Raw genomic sequence first — 23,996 nt, 5'->3', positions numbered from 1 at the left:
CCAAACAAAAAAGCCGATTCTTAAAAAGGTCTAAACTATTTTACTCGAAATTTTGTATAAAAATGAGATATTTTGGCAAATAATTCAAAACGGTGATCTATATCAAAGTCCCACTTTTTAAAGTACCTTTTTAAATTTAGAAAACAAAAATTTGTAACTTATGATAAATTTTATATCATGAATTTTTCCGAATATCAAGTGCAAAAAGATCATTAGTTATTTTCAATTTGATCTGTATTGTTAAAAGACATGATTATGTTTCTATTTTAAGTAATTATTGATTTGTGTTGCTTATGTTGTGCTGATATAAACAAAAAAATCAAGTTTAAACGAATAAATCGTGAGTAAATTTTAAGTGCAAAAAGGTCAAGTTTAAAACATTGTAGCTCAATAACAAATGCTGTGACCGCAGATTTTCTTTTTAATTTCCTCCTTCAAAGTAGAAAATACACTTCCCCATAAAATTGACAATACTACAAACCAAGGCCAAATGGCGAATAATTACATTTCTAAAATTATATCAATTATGCATTGAGTATGCAAGTAGGATTTTTAACACGGACTCGTCAAATTTTCATGTGATTCGAGCTGCTCATAAACCATGAGCCCGGAACTCGCCTTGAAAACTCCCTAATGACAACCCCGTAGGTAATTTAGCAGGGCGTGTCAATCTAAGGGAGGATGAATTGGCATCCAATTTAAATAGGTGTTTCTCCTTCGCCATGTGAATCGTGCACATTCCATGTCCCATTTACTATGGATGAATGTCTAACCTTGTAAACAGGAATGTATATTGTGTGTGTGTATGTTTGGATGAATCTATATATAGACAGATTTGAATGAATCAAACATCCCGAGACGTGTGATGCAGTGAGGTTCAGACAATAATTATTGCATTATGTTGAGGCAAATACATTGCTTTAGGGTATGAGTCAGCGGACAAAAGTTAAGTTCAAAAAGGCCAACTTCATCTACATATATATCTGTTGGTAAACATGGGGATCTTGACGCTGGTCAGTATGAGTAATCAGCTGGCTGAGTTTCAGACCGATCGTTCGTTGACCATAAAATGATCATCACTAATCAGGACTATCGGGACACGCCTTGTCAAATACTGAACACTGTGGCCCTACAGGAAAAAGATGAAAAAACACCAAATGACCATAACATACTAGTATTGTCACGTTAATTTCCTAGCCGCAATATTCTCACACCTTTTTATGACCCTCAACACACTAATTTACAAATCCACGCAGCGGTGTTGACGACTAACGTAATTCAGAAACTGGGAGATTCTGCGTCACCCGTAAGGCACCCTACATAAGGTGACAATTGCACCTGCGTACCAGCATTCTGCGCCGTTTTGTTGATGGCGGATGTGCGGAAAGCAAGATCGCCGGTTTTATTACTAACTTTATTGTTCCCTTAACACATTCGGAGTTCATCACATGCACAAGTGATTGACCAACTTCCTCTCAAACGGAAAAAAAAGTTTTTGTGATTATACAGTACTCGAGTGCGTGTTCTTTTTCAAGAAATTATGATTGGAAAGGCTATTTGTTTTGTTTTTCTGTCGGTGAGCGTTTTCAACGTCACCCAGGCAACCGACACGACGGTCAGCGCTGAGGGTGTATTCCTTAAAATTCAAGGTCAATCTGGAGGAATGGTCATTGGACGAGCGCAGAACCCAGACCAGGACAATAACGCAGTGAAAATCAAGTTTGATGCCATACAAGAGTTGAACTCGGGCGGAGATGTTGTGGGAGCCTCGGGAAATGCCAAACACCGTTTTAACAATTTTGCTCAGTTAGACCTTATGTTTTCCAGCCTTGTGGATACAATGTATGAAAACTTGACAGCGAAAACAATCAGCTTCAAGGCTTCCCTTAGTTCTGTGAACGCAAATCTGACGGTGCAGACCTTTATCATTACCGAAGCGGGAAACATCACCATTGATGGGGAATCTACAATGGTTGAGAAGGGCACCGTCAAATTTAACATCAACATCGAAGGCTGGGGTTTTTGTGACGCTTCTGGAAACTGCAGAAAAGGGAACAAAGATGAAATCGGGGAATATGTAGACATGACCATCTCTATCAAAGGGAAAGGAACGCCAAGCAGGAAAACCGGAAATAACAAACACACGGAAGGGGAGGAGTTCGACTTAGGAGGGGATGCGTCCGTAGCACTGTCTAAGAAGGTAGGCGTGTCTATAGAACTAGGTTTAGTTTAGGTCTCAGAAAAAAATGAATGAAAATTAATAATCCATACTACTTAAGTGCCATAATCATAAGTAAATTAATTAACATGAAGTCCAAATTTCAAATTTATATAGTCCATGATATTGATATTGACAAGCCCTTAAAATTTATGTTGCGATTAGATTTTAATATGATTCATATGCTAATAGAATATTTTTGTAATTGTAGCAAACCAAAAATATATATATAATTAAAAATTTCAATTCTGACGAAAGTCTAATCTATTCTCAGTTTATGGCCATGGTGCCAGATCTCCGAAAAATGACTGACATTAACTGTTTGTACTAGTTAGGGTCTCAGAAAAATAACTGAAAATTAACAGTCTGTACTAGTTAGCGTCTCAGAAAAATAACTGAAAATTAACGGCCTGGAATAGTTAGTGTATAACAAATATGGCTGAAAATTAACAGTCTTGAAAGTTAGCGTCTCGGACAAATGACTGACAATTAACAGCCTGTACTATTAAATAAAGGTTTCAGAAAAACAAAGTTTAGGTGTCGGGAAGTGAATATGATAATGTGAAGGTATAATTTCAGTCATATTCCAAATCAGTGTCACAGTTTGCATTGAGTAGCTCGCATGAGAACAAACGTGAATTTCCTCACAAGTCTAACAATGTGCGCTGTAGCATGTAAATTAAGAATACTCTCATGAACAAGATATTTTTACCCCCATAGATCCATACATTTTCAGTCTGCAGTTTGTTCACATGAAGCTCACGGGACTTGATCTACACGTAGCTCTCTGGTCTGTCCCAATATTTTCCCATGGCAGAGGGCTACAGATCTGCAGTTAATGTAGTCTTTGATATTTTTACCAATTGAAATCCGTTTTTTTTAAAGGTCTTAATACCTCCGTCGAAAAATTTAAATCATAGTCAGACATTTGATTTGACAGAGTTAAAGGTTCTGTCAGACCAGATACCATCGTCGGAAACCCACGGTCGGCACACTTCTTTAACCTCCCGTGGGACACAACACCGATATTTTCGCTAGATGGTGAGTCTTGGTTTCTCTATGCGATTGGTTGCATTACCATTCCTTATTGCGCTATTTAACCAATGAAAAAGCTCCCTATTTCTATTTTTCGGGAGCATAGAAAAACATGCTTTCGAAGCAAAAATTTTGACAACGTTTAAGTTGGACAAGTTACAAAGCTTTCGGCGAGATGCTTTACAACTTCTTTGTCAGTTTGTTTTGAAATTAATTATACCCCCCGCAACAAGTTGTGGGGGGTATACTGGAATCGGGTTGTCCGTCTGTCTGTTCGTCCGTCCGTCCGTCTGTAGACGCAATGGTTTCCGGGCTCTAAAGCATTATCCTTTCCACCTACCGTCACCATATCATACATATGGACTACCCATGGGATGAAGATGTTCTCTATCGATTTTGTGGTCAAAAGGTCAAAGGTCAAGCGCACTAGACATCGAAGAAGCAATATGGTTTCCGGGCTCTAAAGCGTTATCCTTTCCACCTACAGTCACCATATCATACGTATGGACTACCCATGGGATGAAGATGTTCCCTATCGATTTTGGGGTCCAAAGGTCAAGCACACTGGACATCGAAGTAGCAATATGGTTTTCGGGCGCTAAAGCGTTGAACAGTGCGACATTTAACTCTGGACACGACAAAAGTCCGAAGTTTCGCCAACCCTTTTATCAAGGATACAAATAAACCCTTTACAAAAAAAGATGGGATTTTATGTCCACAGGACATGCACCAACATTTACACTTGTAACTATTGTAGTTTTTAAGATATTTCACCTGAAATCAAAAAATCCCATGGGATTTTGGAGGGATTTTTAATCCCACTTGGGGGATTTTCACTCCCACCAAAAATCCTATGGGAGAAAAAATATAATTTCTCCCATAGGATTTTAACTCCCATATTTAAATTTAAAATGGGATACAATGTCCCATAGGAGGAAATGTCCCATAATGAACATGAAATGGCAGTGAATATCCTATTTGAGGATGAATGGGAATAAATATCCCAAATAAAACACAGGATGGGGACTTTTATCCCATGAATATATTAATAAAGCAGAAAATTGTATCTTAAAGAGTGTTGTTTGTCATGATTCTTAAGAATGTACTTGCAAGCTAAGGAATGACATTAACTTTATATCTAGTAATTACACTCCTAAATTATGTAGACCTATACATGTGTTAATGGATAAATGTCTAAACAACATGAGAAATTAAATTATATTAGAGCTCTTCATTACTAAACTCTTTCCCATGTAATTTTAATTGTATACATATAACCCTATCACAAAAATATTAGAATAAAATTGAACGGTATTAAATTATGCAGTTAGAACACTAACTTATTTACATGCAGCTGTTCACATTCACTATTTACAACCCTTTACAGGTCGTCAGGTGTGAATATTCACAGGAACCGGTATTTTTGTCTGTAATAATAATAGTAGGCCCTATGGTACCATCCCCAATGAAAAATATAACCCAAAAGGAATGGCACCATTTCTTACTCAAAACTTCGCTTCAAAATAATTCGAAAATTCTGCTTTTATCGTCCCCACCCCAATTGTCATTCTGATTCAGTAATCCCAGTGCTTTTATTAGGGGTGTGTGGTATATACCCCTACTCTTATCATTATGGGGTTCCTCTGATATGTTGTGGAATTTTGGAATAGCCTAATCTCAGCTGAGATTAGGAATAGCCTAGCTTACAGTTACAATTTGTTTACAATATATTAAAATTAGTGTTAATTAAGTGCTTACGGTGAAATCTGCTACTGCTAGATGATGCTAAGTTGTTTCGTGAACCGAATCAGACATCTCCAACAAGATTCTCGAAGATTTAACAACACAAGAATCATTTTACAAAATGCATGCTTCGGTCCATCATTCTCCCTCTGACAATCGCATTCATTCTGAAGTCAAAGTACTTTCTCCTATACCTTAAGCGTCAAAAAGACTTTGACAGGTAAATACGAATAAACGGTTAACAGACATCTCGACCCTAAGAAAGTTCAGTCTTGGATGTTCTAGTCCAAAAAGAAGTATGACCCAATCTTATGCATTAATTTATTAAATTTCCGGTTGAGCAACACCCAAATCCTCTAGAGACATTGTTTACTGTTATATGACATTACCTAAATGTGTGACACAATATTAATCCACCCCTGCTCAAAGGGGCATAAGCACCGAGCATAGACCTAAATGTTGCAGCCCTTCACTGGCAATGGTGACGTCTCCATACTAGTGAAAAGATCTGATGATATACAATAAGTGTGTATGCCAAAAACAGCAAAAATGCAAATTTGGATAAAAACATGATTTTTAAAAATATTATTTCAACACATGAACAAAAGACTGGTGGATTTGAGCTCAAGATCTGTAGTTCACCAGCCCAATGCTCTCTCTCTCTCTCTCTCTCTCTCTCTCTTGGCCAATGCTTTATTAATTAACCACTTAGCTATGGTGTTATAGACGAATAAATCGATCGATACAAATACTTTCCCAAAACATTTAAATCGCCATCTTGTAACATAGTGTCATAAAGCTTTAGTGTAATGAGTACCTTAAGAAACCAGTGAAATGTTTAATTTTGTAATTGAATTTTCAAAGCATCTTTACTTTTGCACATGCAATTTTACAAAGATTATTCAATAAAGGGTAAAAAAACAACACTTAAAATACTTGTTTTTGATCCACTGTAGATTTTAGGAAAATATTAGATTCCTGGGTCAGAGAAATCTAGACATCATTAAATGATAATGAAGTATTGTAAAAAAAAAAATAAAAAAAAAAAAATAAAAAAAAAAAAAAATTCAAGACTCTCCAATATGTTTGCAACTAGGAGAAATGGTCACAAGCTATTTTACACCCGCATCCCTCTTGGATCGAACCACTATAACTTTTAGGATAACAATAAATCCTCTCCCAACAATGTGTACATCTGCAAATGGCAATGAAGCATTGTACAAAGTTTATCAGATAATCCATACAGGAGGAGAAGCATTTTAATGCTCAATTTAAGACTTTGTGACAGACAGACTTACAGATATGGACAGAAAGTACAAAAACCATATAATTATATGAAATGATTTTGCATGTAAAAAGTACATGAAGTGCACAATTATGATTTAAATGTAATTATCATTTTTATTAGGAATTTAGATGTCTCCTCTTTTTGCAAACAATTACACATCTATATATGAAGATGACGTATATAGTGAGCATATAAAACACTCCTACCAAAAATGCAAACAAATATGTGCAATGCGAGTTTGAAAAATATGTATGTCTTAAAAAGTGATTGACTAGATATCAGGAAGCAAGCAAGCTCACTCCATGTTACTGTGCTACAACTAACTGAAATTCACTATATCATCCAAAATCCACCCAAAAAGAACCAAAACCTACCAACACTAAATACCAATATATATCCATGTGAGGTCAAGGTTTCAGGAGTGAAACAATATGTTTTTTAAACTTTAAATCATTATGTTTTACTTTTGTAGGATATTCATAATGTTGAAATTGATTTAAAGCAATCAATTTTCAATTGGAGATACAAGGTACATGTATGCACATAAATGTACCACCCTGAATCTCATATCATACCTTATTATAGCTGGCAAAATTATGAAATGAAATTTAATGTCACCACAGAATTTATAATTTCCATTTCTTTCTCTCAATTCACATGGAGACCTCCTTTTTTAAAGTCTTATTTTCTTTTACTTGAATGTTCTAAATTGAAATCTAAGGAATAATAATCTTGGAAGAAAAATCTACATGAAAATATTTTCTACTTTGAGAAACAAAATGACAAACATAACTGTTTTAAATGTAAGTCAGAAATAGAAAAATAATTCAATTTAATGCACTTACATATGTAATTGAAAGAAAATTCCTTTGAGTACATGATTTTAGAATGAAAATAAGATTGATTAATATTCAAAAAAGTATTTCAATTTCTTCAAAACTTCGATCTTCAGATGATTTTCCATCCATTGACACCCCAAACATATGATCACACACATTTAGCAGGAACATATGTTCCTCAAATCTCCTTTACATAACACTTGACTACTTTTGAAATGCAATTTAAGTCTTTTTAGAAATTAACAAAGATGAGTGTACAGATTCATACCCTAGCTGTTGATGATTGCTAAAACTGATCACTACTCAAAACTCTGAAACAAATCTTTATGGATTTTTTTTGTATTTCACACACACACGCACACATACACGTACATGCATACACACATCAAAAATATCAACAAGACACTGACCTTACCAGTCACCTGAGTTATTTAGTTAAAAGTATTACTAACCTCAATATGAATGAAATATATATAATACAGTAACTTTTCTTGCTCTAGGCATGCATTTATATGCTAAATTCTAATATTCAGTAGAAGTATAATATAAGGTGTAATTCATTCCCCCAAAAGCGTCTATACTGATGAAACATTTCACAATTATAAACTTGATATACACTTTTAACACTATTTGGATCTGACCTTGAATCAGAACCCTGGAGTTGCAAGCGTCACAATTTTTGTACATCTCTTTCTGTTTTTCTTGACAATGCATCCATCATTTATAATATTCTAGTGTCAACAAAATTAAAGAAGGATTCTTTTAAATCATAAAGACATGTGATTACTATGACCATTTTGGTTCCATCTATTTTAAAGCTAGTATCAAAACCTTTAGATTCTAACATGTATATATAAACTGTGTTTTTAATTATCAAATACAAAAAAAAAAAAAAAAACCACCAAAAAAACCAACCAATTTTTAGCTATTGATCTTAATCATAGTGTTTTATTTTGATAATTTAATTTACAGATACATGTATAAGTTGTCATAATGTCATTTAATTCTATTTTATTGTTGCATTCCTCTTCTTGCCCTTGTAAAGCACAATCTGATTAAAATAAGATCTTTGATCCGCTCCGTTATTGTTATAAATAAGATCTTTGATCCGCTCCATAACAATAACAGAGCGGATCAAAGATCTTATTGTAACGACATACATGTAACAATAACGGAGCGGATCAAAGATCTTATTTTAATCAGATTGTGTAAAGCACCTTAGAGTAATAAACTGTTTTATATAAGGCTGCATGTATATAAATTTTATTATTATTATCACTGATCGAGGTCATGAAATTTACAATTACCTGTTCCTTCTTTACCTAAAAGCATCAATAGCATTAAGGAAGATGTTATCTAAATTTAAATGTTTTACACATAAACACTATATATCAAGTTTGGTTCCTCCTGGAGTCAGAATTTCTACCCTAGGAATCATGATATTTACAAGCTTGATGTTTTGTTTACTGTCACAACAGAAGCTGACCACTAGCAATAGGTCACATGAGAGAATCAATTGACCTAAAAATCTATTAATTAACATGATTGAAATGTTTTAATCTTTATATCCATGATAAGATATTCTTTATATATTTTATATTGAATTCAATTTGGTACTTTGACCTCTTTATTTTCAAAATAATTGGAATTATGTCTATATACACACATGTGAGAGTTGGCCTCCAGGTGTCCAATGAAGAAATTATGAATAATGGAATGACAAATTAATGATTGTCTAATGCTTACAGGGATGGATCCAGGAATTTTTGAGAGAGGGGAATTTTAGCATTAATTTTGGTTATCAAGGGAGGGGGGTCCACCCTCAAAATGTGTTATTTTTACTTTATTTTAGCAAAATTTCCTGAACCAGCACCCCCTCTGGATCCACCACTGGGTTATAATTTACTCCTTCATTCTTGATTACAAACCTAAGGACACTAAATTGTAATTTCACATTTTTTTTTTATTTGACAATATTTCATTATCACACAACAGCAAAATTATGAAAGCATATACATGTACGTACAATAATAGCAAATTGATTGTTCTGACATATCATTTGATATACATATATATTCATAAGAAAATTTGAACTATCATGCATATTATAGATTATCAGTCATCAAGTTTTTTGTTGTGTTTTTTTTTTGTTTTTTGTTTTTTTGTTCAAAGTAATTGTTAATATGGAATCAAATGACATGCATGCACGCAGAAGCTATGTGAAAAATGTCAGATCTTGTGTAGCAATTTGTAAACCCAATGATTACAAAGCCTATTAGTATTCTATATCAGTAAAAGAAAATCCTATTTTAATTCATATTTTGCAATAGATATGATAAAAGGAATAAGCATTTAATAATAATTATCAAAATCTATAGTTTAAAATTGAAAAACAATCTCATAAAAAATATAACATTTTTTTTTTGTTCAAAGTAATTTCACATTTTGAATCTTGCTTATTAATTGATATGTTGATATGGAATCAAATGACATGCATGCACGCAGAAGCTATGTGAAAAATGTCAGATCTTGTGTAGCAATTTGTAAACCCAATGATTACAAAGCCTATTAATATTCTATATCAGTAAAAGAAAATCCTATTTTAATTCATATTTTGCAATAGATGTGATAAAAGGAATAAGCATTTAATAATAATTATCAAAATCTATAGTTTAAAATTGAAAAACAATCTCATAAAAAATATAACATATATTTTACACATGCATTTTTGTAAACTTTACAAAAAGAACAGATTTCCCCCCTGAATTTATATAAAAATCAGTATTATGTCCTGTGACATTTTGTTATTATGCTTTAATAAACTTCTAATATTGACTTTGTCCTTGCATGGTCATTTTGTCCATTTTTTTTTTTATATCTGTACCCAGGTTTTGTCTTGTGACTTTTACCCCAACTAATCCCTTTGTGTATAATACACATGGAATGTTCTTTACAGCTCAGCAAGCCCCTGGCTTTGTTTCTCATTGTTCCTTATCTACAATTACTGGGTGAATGACTTTGTGAAGTTGTAATTTGCCATCTAATACTTTTATAAGCATTTCATGTCATGATCAACATATCATGCTATTTCAGTCAATATTATAAATAATTCATTTGATACATAATATGTAATATTGTAGGCGTATATGGTGATATTTGGAAAATAATGGCAAAGCAATTCTCAGCATGAACATTGAAAATTATGTTGCAATATACATCACCCAATACAAAGGCAAAGGATACATTTTAATTTTTACGTTTAAATTCATATGAAATATTGTGAAATTCATAATCGTGTGAATGCATAGCTGCAGAACTGTAGCTCTCTGAGAAAATATTAATTGGTACAGATCTGTCCCAATATTTTCTCAGAGAGCTACAATTTTGCAGCTAGTGAATGTGGTTAACTTATACTACCATTAAGATATGTAATCTCTTTCTAATATTTGTTTAATTTGTACCTTTTTCATATTGTACAACAAAGTATAATTTAATGCACATTAATCCTCGGATTATAATAATGTTTTTAAATTATTTTATTTTTTTTTAGGCTTAATTTTTTTTTATTTATTTGTACAAATAGAAATTAAGTGCATCATAATATATACTTTTAAAGGTAAGATGTACAATTGATACATAATCACTCATACCAACCATTCATACTCCACTCAAACATTTCAAAACTATGGATTATAAATTTTGATTAGTGCAAAATTTGTTAATTTCTATAAGGTCATCTCAAATCTTTTAAAATCATATTAGTGACTTTTTGGGAGAAAACACCTGAAACACTTTTAAAGCCAATTTAAATGGTCCAGGTCAAGCATATTTTGCTTTTAGGCCAAATCTTTGTAAGATCATTTGTGCACTTTGACAATTATTTCTAAATATTCGGGCTAGTATAATGAAGAAGTATGGATGTTTCAATTTTCATTAACATTTAATACCAAAACCATATCTCCTTTGCTTGACCAAAAAAGCCCCCCCCCCCCCCCCCCCCCCTCCACACACACACAAAGTGAGGTCTAGATCCACCACTGTTTAATCTGTGATTTTGGGGCGAAGTTGGATCAATTTCATTTTATGAACAGGTCCAGTGGTACGATGGATTTTTCATTTTCAAGACAAATTAATAGAAATATAAATTGTTAGCCAGTAAAAAGAAGTAATGATTTAAATCAGATACTTGGAACAGTGTTGATGTTAACCTATATACTAGTTAGTATATAGGTCCCTGATGTTAACTTATGAAATTCTTATATTGTATACAAGACATTATCCAACTAACAGATAGACTTTTGCAATTATATCTTATGCATTATGAACTGTAGCTAAACAATATCACTATTAAAATCTTATGTCCATTTCCATGTAGTTGAAAATCAATTAAGCTTTCCTGGTTCCGATTTTGATTTAATTTTTATTTTGTGAACATAAATCAATATTTGTCTAATCACAGGAACCGGTAATTTTGTCTGTAATGATAATAATGAGAGTCTATACGATACCCCTACCCCCGTGTTTTTATTAGGAGGTGGTATTGAATACACCCGTAAATATCATTACAGACAAAATGGTAATATATTTACAAGTGCACTTTACGTACTGTTCTCCACGGGCAAGGGCACAGGCACCAGAAGTATGGATACATGTATTTAGAGATTGGCCTTCTACTGGTATATAATAAAATGAATTTTATTATACCGGTAGAAGGCCAATCTCTAAAGCTTACAAAAAAGCGTGAAACGATTACATGAATCGAAAGAGGGATGAAATAGACTACGAATTCATACATTTCAGAGAAATTATTCCCACCAAAAAAAATATGAAAAAAGGTGGGGGGGGGGTAGTAATATCCATATTTAAGGTGCCTGTGGGCAAGGGCGCATCCAGGAATTGTTTAAAGGATGAGCGGATTGCGACCCAAGTTTGTGCCTATTCCGCCCCGGCCCCACAGATGGGTGAATATCGCAAACTGGTAAAATGACCAGTTTTGTTTAAAACTATGGAAGTAAAGTGGAGTGACTACAACCCTCTCGATCCGCCACTGATGAACAAGAACTACATTACGGGGATTAGGAAGCACAGGGTTCATTTAGAATAATTGTAATCTTTAAGGAAATCTTCGTGGAGCACATTATCGCAAATAGTTGCTGAAATTGAACCTTACCATAATTCCGCCAGCGAGGATTGCAGCTATTTTCACTTTCACATCGCAGGAGGTGCGTTTGATGAGCTATCAACTTATACAGGCAGTATCTCCTCATATCTACATGTACATGGGCGGATCCAGGAATTGTGGTTACGGGGCGCCACTTTATGAGGCAGTGGGTCCATGGCGAAGCCCCCGGAAACTCCTGGGTTTTACAAATTTTATGGGGCTTGAAATATTTCTCCTATTTAGTCATTTGTACTACATGTATTTTCTATCATTTTAATAAGGTGAAATTAATAAAATGACCCAAATTTTAAGGGATTTTTTGGGAAAATATTAAGTTCTCCCAATAAAGTAATTAAAAAAATTAAAAGATTTTGTCATTTATTTCTCCGCCTGCGCCCCCTCTAAATCCGCCACTGATGTATATTGCAATAATCTACCAGAATATACTGACACCTTATAGGTGATACTTCATTAGTACAAATGGACACCACCACCACCACCACCATCCCTCCAAAGGGAGGGGATGAGACTAACAACGAAAGGGGAAAAACACATTCATAGGCTAGCTTAGGTTCGAATATTACCGAGGCAGGGGGTCTGCCTTGGCTATCGACATTTTAACAACGTAAAAGGTGGGGTTTTTTTTTACCGAGGCAGCTGCCTCGGTTGCCTCAATGGAAGCTACGCCACTGACATTCCGCAAATTATAATATACATGTAACAGGCTGTCTTTGCATTTAGTCCGAGTTTTTTCAGTTATCTTTTTAAAAGTGTAGATTATCAGTATAGCAATGTGCATACTAAAACAGAACAGTTTCTGCAAACCGAAATTTTGCGCAAACTTGATCAGCTTTCAGCAAATTTTCGTTGCGGAAACTACTTGAAAACAACGTAGATATATCAAGTTTCAGCAGGACACACCAAGTTTTTGCAGGGAGAAAGCTTTCAAGATGAAAAATGAGTGCGGAAACTTGACGAAAACCACTTGTACACCTAAGTCTATATAGTGAAATTTGTATTTTTCATCCATTTGTAAATTCCATGTTTTTAATGAAAAGAACTTATAATAATTGACATTAGTAAATACTATGTAATATTGCAGGTAAATTTTGTAGGGTATATAAGCGAGGGGGGGGGGGGGGATTCAGACCAGTTTTTAGTGTTAGGAATTGCATGCTTTAGTCCCAGTTTGTGTTACTCTGAAGTGAAATCCCAATTGGTTATTAAAATGCACGTACATAGATCTATACATTTCCATACACCTATATTCAGTGCACCCCCCCCCCCACCTAAAATTTTCAAATTTAAGGTAAATCGCGGTATCTTGTTTAGAAAAATGTACTAAACGATAAAAGAAGCAATAATTTCTTCCACTCCCGGAGAAATAAATGACAAAATCTTTTGATTTCTTGCATTACTTTATTGGGAGAACTTAATTTTGTTCTAAAACCCATAAAATTTGAGTCATTTTATTAATTTCACAAATGACTAAATAGGAGACATATTTCAAGCCCTGTAAAATCCCGGAGCTTCCAGGGGCTTCGCCCCCCTGAACTCCACCAGCGCTTTGCTCTGGATCCACTGTGGGCCTCAAGGCGACCCTCCAGACCCCCTGCCTCATAAAGTGGCGCCCCTCCCTGTAACCACATTTCCTGGACCCGCCCCTGATATTACGAAGTTCATACAGCCCGAATCATCGAAGCTTAGACTGGGTATTTTGAATTGAAGATTTTAAGATTTCCAAAACGCAGTTTGACAAATAAAAACGGGTGTGTAATGCTCTAGTATGAAATTATATTGGAAAAGAAGAATCTACACGCGTGCACATGCGCATGCCTTTCTGCTGTCTGACTGGCTCTATCCTTCAGACTCTCGCGTTATAATCTAGGGGATAATTGAATTATCTCTCAAGATCCATGCAAATGGCCACATTCAAGTAATAAACAATTGTGTAGTATTACATGAATTTACATTTGTTGATTTTAAAGCAAGATAACCATGAATTATGTATTGTATTCAGAGTCGGGTGCAATATTTCAGTTTGGGGCCCGGAGAAATTGCTGGGTGGGTGGGTCTAAAGACCGCCTTTAGACCTCAGTAAGTCCAGGACAAAGTCCTGGGTGGTTCCAGGGGACAAAGCCTATGAAAGCTCCCGCTTTTTTCTCTCTTCTTTTTATTGCAAAAACTAGCACTAGTACTCTCTAAAGTATTTTGATTGCATATCTTTATTCTTAAAAGCTGTATATTTGGCATGCGCATATTTAATATACATTAATGAAAAAAAAGTCTAAAACTATATCGCATTAAAAGTGTACAAATTAAGTTTACTTAGTTCATTCCCAACATTGGGTGCATGATCTTTAGTTCCTTAGAATGTATTAAGTACTAGAGACACACGTTACATGGATATGAAAACAGACTCAGATTTGATTGATAGGATATTGTTTAAGTTTTTCACTCATATGAAGACGTCACCATTGCCGGTGAAGGGCTGAAAACATAGGCCTATGCTCGGTGCTTACGGTCTTTGAGCAGGGGGGGAATTTATCGTGCCACAGAAGTTGAGACAGTGGGCCTCGGTTTTTGCGTTCTCATCCGAAGGACTGTCCCATTGGGTCGTCTCTTACGACAGGCAAGGAGTACTGAGGACCTATTCTACCCGGTGTTGTAAAGCATAAGATTTTCCCCCGCATAGACTTTCCCTCTGGAAAAACGGGCCCGGGATAGACATTCCCCCCGGAAAGATGGGCCTGGAATAGAATTTCCCCTTACGAAGAATTACCCGGGGCCAACCCAACCCCCTAGGAAAAACCGTCCTAGTATAGAAATTCCCCCTAAATGACAGTACACCCCCATTCTTACATTTTAGCTATGTATTTGTTTCCATTTCTATTACTAGAATTCTCTTGCTTATTTAGACCCAGTAATTCTTCTGATTATTTTGTGTGTGTGTGTGTGTATCGTGAACAATCATCGTCTTATGATTTTTTATAAAAAGGAAATTGCTCAAATCGTGTAATGGTATATCAAAATTCATTCAGACATCTTAAGTCTTTATCGTTATTTACAAGTATACTTTCCACCTACAGTCACCATATCATACGTATGGACTACCCATGGGATGAAGATGTTCCCTATCGATTTTGGGGTCAAAAGGTCAAAGGTCAAGCGCACTGAACATCGAAGTAGCAATATTGTGTCCGGGCTCTAAAGCGTTATCCTTTCCACCTACAGTCACCATATCATACATATGGACTACCCATGGGATGAAGATGTTCCCTATCGATTTTGGGGTCCAAAGGTCACGTGCACTGGACATCGAAGTAGCAATATGGTTTCCGGGCTCTAAAGCGTTATCCTTTCCACCTACAGTCACCATATCATACATATGGACTACCCATGAGATGAAGATGTTCCCTATCGATTTTGGGGTCCAAAGGTCACGTGGACTGGACATCGAAGTAGCAATATGGTTTCCGGACTCTAAAGCGTTATCCTTTCCACCTACAGTCACCATATCATACATATGGACTACCCATGAGATGAAGATGTTCCCTATCGATTTTGGGGTCAAAAGGTCAAAGATCACGCGCACTGGACATCGAAGTAGCAATATGGTTTCCGGGCTCTAAAGCGTTATCCTTTCCACCTACAGTCACCATATCATACATATGGATTACCCATGGGATGAAGATGTTCCCTATCGATTTTGGGGTCAAAAGGTCAAAGGTCACGCGCACTGGACATCAAAGTAGCAATATGGTTTCCGGGCTCTAAAGCGTTATCCTTTCCACCTACAGTCACCATATCATACATATGGATTACTCATGGGATGAAGATGTTCCCTATCGATTTTGGGGTCAAAAGGTCAAAGGTCACGCGCACTGGACATCGAAGTAGCAATATGGTTTCCGGGTTCTAAAGCGTTAAACTTTCCACCTACAGTCACCATATCATACATATGGACTACCCATGGGATGAAGATGTTTCCTATCAATTTTTGGGTCAAAAGGTCAAAGGTCACGCGCACTGGACATCGAAGTAGCAATATGGTTCGGTTTGTCATGCCATTTGTTTTTTACACTCAGAAAAGAGGTAGTTTATACCCATTACCAACACCCTTTGGGAGATTGGGGTAAGTGGGGGTATTCTTAGTGAGCATTGCTCACAGTACCTCTTGTTTTATCTAAAATATAAACATACCTAACAACTTATCTCTTTCCGCCTTCACCTGGTCAACTTTCGTAACCATCGAATTGTTGGGTTTGCATACCCGATTTAATTTCTTCGTACAAAGACTTCACGCAAATGATGCGTCTATTGGGTAAAAGTTTAGGCATTCTAGAGCATAGCTGTACTTTTCAAGTGAAGTTTTAGAGGACAGAGCCCTGCAACCCCGATCTTTAATAGTGGCACAAAACACACACCAGGAATACTTACGGCGATTCTCATTGGTCCTTGATAGATCACGTAAGGTCCCACGGGAGGGAAAAGAAGTGCGACCGACCGTGAGTTTCTGACGATGACAAGATACATGTACCTTATATAGCACAAAAGGAAAAAGATAGAACTGTACCAAAATGCCTTTCATTGTTTTAAACAGTAATGCATCTCCCATTCATATCCAGCCAAGCGTGGTCAGTTTTCCAACTATCATGACTGCCTTCGTAATTTTTCAAGCGTCTAGGTGAAGCAATTTTTCTTTTCTTACCGGGTTGTTTGCTTGATTTACGTTCCGATGGGAACTTTCCCCTCATTTCGAGACGTCACGAACTGTAGGTGAAGTACCACAAATTTAGACCTATGCTTAGCACTCAAAGCCACAGTAGTGAGGGTCTTTTAACTTGTCAATCCATTCTGCGACACGGGACCTCCGTTTTAAGGTTATATCGGAAAGACCCATGATTCTCACTTCTAAATGCCGGAGCGTTTGAGGAAGGAGCAATCACCACCAATATTTACATCTTAGGTTTGACGCGGCCATGGCATGAGCGGAGCTCGAACCAACGACCTCCCGGTTTCGAAGCGAAAGCTCTACCATAAAGCTACCACGACCGGTCTTCTTTTACTGAGTTGAGAACTTTTAACAAATTTGGTAGGCCACGCAGCCATGTTGTTTGAGTGATCTTCACCTGTATATCCCGATCTCGAGATGTAAAATAATCGCATCACGCCCGATATTTTTAAACGGTAACTTGGACCGACATTTTCTAGCAAGTTATCGGTCCAGACAATCTTTTACCGGTCTTCTGACAGGACCGACAGTATTCGACAACTCTGATTATTTTTATTTTATTATTATGAGACAGACAAGGGCCTGGGTCCTTAAAATTGGGATAAAATAGCTGGGCCAATGCCCTAGTGCATAATCATAATGATTAAACCAAGTGAGACCACATTTTAAATTTATCCTAATTTTGTGGCGAAATTTCGGCCTTAATGTACCTTGCTCTTTACTTAGCAATTTCGAGGCAAAAATTGTAATCTGTGGGCCTGTGAAGGAGTTTATGAAAAATACGGCTACAATTGGAGAAAATACCTGGTTTTTAGCATTGAGAATGGGACCTTACCCCGGCCCCTCACCTCACTTATCCTCTTCGTGCCCACTGGTACATAAGGCCCCAATACACTGCTTCCACCTGGCTACTGCCATTGCTGACGCCCAGCTATTCCACCCCAGCTTTAACCTTTCCTGTTCAGTAGTTCTTCTCCACGTTGTTTTCGGCCGGCCTACTTTCCTCCTTCCCTCTGGGTGCCATGTCAGTACGATGGTGCTAATTCTGTTGCTCTCCACCCTTAGTATATAACCAATACAATTCCACTTCCAGAAAGTTATTATTTCGCTTGCTCTTCTTGTTTTTGTTCTGTGATTGAGTTCTTCGTTTGATATTTTCTCTGGCCATCTTATTCTCATTAATTTTCTCAAGCATCTATTCTGTCGATTTTCTTTTTGTCTCGTTCCGTTGTTTTCCATGTCTCACTTCCATACATGAGAACCGACAGGACCAAGCTGTTGAATAAATTAACTCTTGTTTGGATGGAAAATTTTGATGAGCTCCAGATTTTATTGAGCCTTCTGAATTGAGAAGTAGCTTTTCCCAGTCTGATGGTAATGTCCTCGTCAGATCATACCTTTGATGTTAGCACTCCTGCAAGGTAAGTAAATGTTTCTATGTCTTCTAGGTCTTGCCCATCGATCTTCACTGGTTCTCTTATGTCAGAATTGAGTTTCATTACTTTAGTTTTCTTTGTGTTTATTCTGAAGCCAACTCGACTTGTATTTTCATGTAGTCTTTGTCTTTTGTTGAATGTCTTGAAATTTTGAGGAGAGTAGTGCAAGATCATCTGCGAAATCTTCAAAGTTCCATCTTATTCCTATTGGTTCTATTTCTGTAGTTCTTCTCATTATGTAGTCGACGACTAAAAGAAACAGGAATCCAGACATTGTGCAACCCTGTTTCACTCCATTTGTTACCCGGAACCAGTCGGATTCTTCACCATCTTCCAGGACTGCACATTGGAATGACACATAAAGAAATTTCACCATTCTGATCAATTTATCTGGGATGCCATATAACTTCATGATGGACCAAAAGCTCTCTCTATGAATGGAATCAAATGCCTTCTCGAAATCACCGTGTTTACAAACAATGTTGAATTCCATTCGCTACATTGTTCTATTATATAGTTGTTCTGTTGTACTTCTTCCTCTTCTAAAGCCATCTTGTTCTTCACGCCGCTGTTTTCCCACTCCATCTTGAATTCTATGTATCAATATTCTAGAGAACACTTTGCTTGGTACAGATAAAAGTGTGATACCTCTGTAATTATCACATACCGATCTATCGCCTTTCTTTGGAATCTTTACAATCAGGCCCTTATAGACCCTTAAAAAACTGGAAATGCTAGCAATTTCCTTATAATGATGAAGACTCTGCATATGAATCTTGATATAGTACGACTCTGTTAATGACTGTAAATATTTCGACAGAAATGAAAATAAAATGCTAGATTGCTGGCATATAGCGTCGCAGTTCATTATTTCATGTATACATGTATTTCAAAAATGAAAGGAAGAATATATATATATATATATATATATATATATATATATATATATATATACAGTATATTGGAACTGCATATTTTCCTGCTTTTTTATTGAATTATAAATATATATATATATATATATATGCATTTTTCATGTTTGTTTCGACACTATAATTTATTACCTACAATGTTGTTCAAAATTAACCTTTAAAGTTGGTATAAACAGCATTTTCCCCATTTAAATAGCGATTATGACATGAATTTTGGCCTTAAACTTCTAGGCAGGCCTGCCCCTAAGCCTTTTTAGCTCACCTGAGCTGAAAGCTTAAGTGAGCTTTCCTGATCGCCTGTTGTCCGTCGTCTGTCCGTCTGTAAACTTTTTACATTTTCGACTTCTTCTCCAGAACCACTAGGCTAATTTCAACCTAACTTAACAGAAAACTTCCATGGGTGAAGGGCTTTCAAGTTTGTTCAAATGAAGGGCCATGCCCCTTCCAAAGGGGAAATAATCACAAAAATAGGGTGGGTCATTTAAATATCTTCTTTTCAAGAACCACTGGGCCAGATGAGCTGAAATTTACATGAAATCTGTTTGACACAGTGCAGATTCAAGTTTATTAAAATCATGACCCTCGGGGGTAGGATGGGGTCACAATAAGGGATCAAAGTTTTACATATAAATATATAGGGAAACTTTTAAAAATCTTCTCAAGAACCACTGGAACAGAAAAGTTTACATTTACATGAAAGCTTCCTGTCAAAGTGCAGATTCAAGTTTGTTAAAATCATGCCTTTCCCCCGGGGGGAAGGGTGGGACCACAATAGGGGATCAAAGTTTTACATAAAAATATAGAGAAACTCTTTAAAAATCTTCTTTTCAAGAACCATTAGGCCAGAGAAGTTTACATTTATATGAAAGATTCCTGACATAGTGCAGATTCAAGTTTGTAAAACGCATGACCCCCGGAAGTAGGTTGGGACCACAATAAGGATAACAATTTTACATGTGAATATAAAGGGGAAATCTTTAGATATGGGTCAAAGTGACTCAGGTGAGCGATATGTCCCATGGGCCTCTTGTTTATAGGTTACAATCTTTAGAACATTTTACATTTTTAAAGACATCCCTGCCTTGGGGTCGAAATTCACGAAAAACCGACAAAAAATTAGGGGAAGTATGTATGGAAACCTGGTTCATATTTACACGGGTATTACTTGTGCTTAGAATACATTGGCGCCCAGAGGCAGATCCAGGAATTGCGGTTATAGGGGGTACCACTTTATGAGGCAGGGGGTCTGAGGGCCGTCTTGAGGCCCCCAGTGGATCCAAGGCTTCGCCCTGGGGGGGGGGGCAGCCCCGGACCCCGGAAGCTCCTTAATTTGACAGATTTATAGGGCTTGAAATGTGTCTCCTATATAGTCATTTGTACTATTTTCTAATATTTTTAGCTCTTCTGAGCCGAAGGCTCAAAGAGCTAATCATATGGCCATATGTCTGGCGTGCGGTGTGCGTCAACTTTTTTTTGGAAAAGGGGCTATATCTCAAGAACCCCTTGGCCAATTTTTGTCAAATTTGTCACAGGATATCCTTGACCCAAGGGTTTTCATTTGTACTAAAACTAGGGTTGTGACCCTTTAACAAGGGGAGATAATTAGGAAAATGCAAACAAAAGTAGTGGTTGCTAAAAATCTTCTTCTTAAGAACCACTGGGAAAATTATCACCAAAGTTATGCATAAGGATGAGGATAGGTTGTTTATAAAAAATTGCTCAAGGCATCATGCTGGGGCAAAGGGTGTGGTCTCAAGGTCACTTCAAAGTTGACCTTAAATTTTGTTTTGTTAAAACTTTGATATTTTGCTTAGTATAAGGACTAGGATCATCAAATTTTGTCAGTTGATGCATCTTAGGACCTAATATCATGTTGTCTCAAAAGTAGGTCATGGTGACCTACTTTTTGAATTTCGCAGGTAATTATTATTAAATGGATTTTAGACATTTTTGAGCCTATGATCATCAAACGTTGTCAGTTGATGGATCATGGGGCCATGAACTGCGTCATTTAGAAAGTATGTCACCATGACCTACTTTCTGAATTTTATGGCTAATCATTTATGAATACATGTTAGATTGTTATTTCAGATGCCGAGAGGTTTAGAATCATCAAACCTTGTAAGTTGATGCGTCTAGAGGCCTCAAATCATATTTATAAAAAAAAAGTAGGTGACAGTGACCTACTTTTTGAATTTTGCAGACATTCAAATTTCACATTTTCAATTTTAGATGCATATTTTGGACACTATGAAAGCTAGGATCATCAAACTTTGTCAGTTGATGCATCTTGAGTCTTCATAGTTTGTTGACCAAGAAGTAGGTCACCGTGACCTACTTTTGGAATTTGACGGCTATATTTTAATATTTCAGATACTATTTGACTTACAATTATCAAATTTGTCAGTTGATGCATGTTGAGTCTTCAGAGTGTGTTGACTAAAAAGTAGGTCACCGTGACCTATTTTTGAATATTTCAGATAGTATTTGACTTACAATCATCAAACTTTATCAGTTGATGGGTCTTGAGTCTTTAGAGTGTGTCGACCAAAAAGTAGGTCACTGTGACCTACTTTTGGAATTTGACGTTTATATCTGAATATTTCAGATACTATTTGACTTCAATTATCAAACTTTGTCAGTTGATGCATCTTGAGTCTTTAGAGTGAGTCGACCAAAAAGTAGGTCACTATGGCCTGCTTTTGGAATTTGACGGCTATATTTGAATACTATTTGACTTGTCAGTTGATGCATCTTGAGTCTTCCGTGTATCGACCAAAAGTAGGTCACCGTGACCTACTTTTGGACAGTTACATTTAAATTTTCAAGTACTATTTGACTTAACATCATCAAACTTTGTTAATTGATAAATCTTGGTTAGTGAGAATGTTTGCCTGTTCTACAATGTATCAGAAGAGTGATTCTAGGCCCATGGGCCTCTTGTTTAAGGTGAAATTAATAAATGACGCAAATTTTTAGGGTTTTTCGAAAAAATTAGTTCTCCCAATAAAGTAATTCAAGAAATCAAAAGATTTTGTCATTTATTTCTCCGGGAGTGGAAGAAATTGTTGCTTCTTTTATCGTTTAGTACATTTTTCTAAACAAGATACCACGATTTACAGGGTTAAATTTCTAAATACTTGCATCTTCTAAAAGTTGTTCAATATTTTGATTTCTTCTTCATAGATTTCTAAGGATGGTGGAAGTTATGAGGATATGCCTGGAAATTATCCCGCTTTCAAGACACAAGGTAGCAAACAGCTCTTCGTCTTCCGGTTCCCCAGATTTAATAACTACGTGATATACGACCCCACCGTGTATACTGGGATTGCCGATACGAGTAGTGGAGCTGCCGCCATTCAGTTCGGATTTTCTCTGCTTCTTCTAGCCGTCATGGGTGTCTTCATGTCTGTGTAGATCTGTACTGTGGGTGTTCTAGAGAATAAACTCTCTCTATCTGATGACAGAAGTATTCGATGTTAGATATTGTTATTATATATTGTATATTGCCTTGTATGATTGTGTTCTGATTCTAAAAAAGCTACATGAATACTTCAATACTGGACCTCCATGGTCTTGGATTACTAGTTTATACCCAGTATGAATGTGAATATGGTGTGTGGTGTTGTAGCACACGTTGTGTATAATGAATGAATGAAATGAGGATTTTTGTGTAACGTTTGCCCGCAGTTTGTCTTTTTTTTTAATTGGCTAACAACATATTTTAGTAATATAATGTGCTGTAGTGCAAATATGAAACTGAAAATGCGATAGATATGTAGGAAATCATTATTAAAACATAGATAAAGCGCATTATGAGCCAATGTTTGGGAGGTCTGAGTTATTTAAACAACATAATGCTGATTTGTTGTTACAGCTTCGGGTGGGGACATAGATTGTGGGTAAGATATAGCTGAGAATGCATCGCTTGACGCTCAAGAAATTGGGGAGGGAAGGTATTTATGGTCCAATCTTATATTATGTCCACGCCCATCCATCATATCATGGAAGATAACAGGTAATTACACGCCCCCCTATGAGTTGTTCGGGGGTGTAGAGGAGGTAGCGGGTTTCAAGAAATACTGGACTGACCACTTGGTTGATAGAAATGGGCTTGGTCAAAATCAAAACAAAAAAACTGCCAAATTACTATTCACGATTAGTGGTACAGACCAGCTGATGGCGGTTCCCTTTCTATTGTCTAATGTAACGGGGATTTAAAATGGCAAAGATGAATACAGTCCAATTTCCGGCATCGAGGTGAAATTATTACATGTGTTATTATAAGTAATACTGCAGTATAGTTTTTGTGAGAGTGTTGCAACCTAGGTGTGTAGTCATCGTTTTGATTTTTTTCTCTTCAAAATGTCCAACGAAAGCCGCGAGGATTCCTATGTGCAGGGAAATGAATTGACGGGGAAGTATGAAATGTTGGACTTGTTCCATAAGGTAGTCTTTGTTTGTACCCGTGGAAAGAGTTAAATGCCACAATAAACTAGTTCTATATGACTTGTGTTTTACTGTTCGTAATATAAATTATCAGCAGAACTATAGCTCTCTGATGGGTAGAGAGAGCTCCTGATCTACCCCGTATTATGAATACCTCGACTTT

General features: G+C 36.2%; 2 protein-coding genes across 3 annotated transcripts in view; one reads left to right on the top strand and one right to left on the bottom strand.

Moving 5' to 3' along the window:
• The window catches only part of LOC125652071 (mediator of RNA polymerase II transcription subunit 24-like), a 56,560-nt gene extending 39,151 nt beyond the window's left edge, over positions 1–17,409 (bottom strand). Inside the window, exon 1 of one of the 2 annotated variants that reach the window (XM_048881019.2) lies at positions 16,725–17,409. The gene's annotated coding sequence lies outside the window, so the exon portion shown is untranslated. The remainder of the gene's footprint in view (positions 1–16,724) is intronic. The other variant, XM_048880999.2, reaches the window with a different exon arrangement.
• Positions 461–23,893, top strand: LOC125652205 (skeletal aspartic acid-rich protein 2-like). The gene is made up of 2 exons (XM_048881219.2): positions 461–2,200; positions 22,571–23,893. The coding sequence occupies exons 1-2, from the start codon at positions 1,541–1,543 to the stop codon at positions 22,799–22,801; spliced, it is 891 nt and encodes a 296-aa protein (XP_048737176.1). The 5' UTR covers positions 461–1,540; the 3' UTR covers positions 22,802–23,893.
• The last annotated feature ends 103 nt before the right edge of the window (positions 23,894–23,996 follow it).

This window comes from Ostrea edulis, chromosome 1, assembly GCF_947568905.1.
Source record: "Ostrea edulis chromosome 1, xbOstEdul1.1, whole genome shotgun sequence".
Lineage (NCBI taxonomy): Eukaryota > Metazoa > Mollusca > Bivalvia > Ostreida > Ostreidae > Ostrea > Ostrea edulis.
The sequence above is the reverse complement of the archived record's forward strand: the minus strand, read 5'-3'. Positions and strand labels throughout refer to the sequence as shown.

Bases quoted from the DNA above. Each gene is read 5' to 3' on its own strand.
- LOC125652205 (XM_048881219.2), top strand. From the start codon at position 1,541: ATGATTGGAAAGGCTATTTGTTTTGTTTTTCTGTCGGTGAGCGTTTTC. The intron at 2,201-22,570 runs GTAGGCGTGTCT...TCTTCTTCATAG, and splicing joins CCGTAGCACTGTCTAAGAAG to ATTTCTAAGGATGGTGGAAG.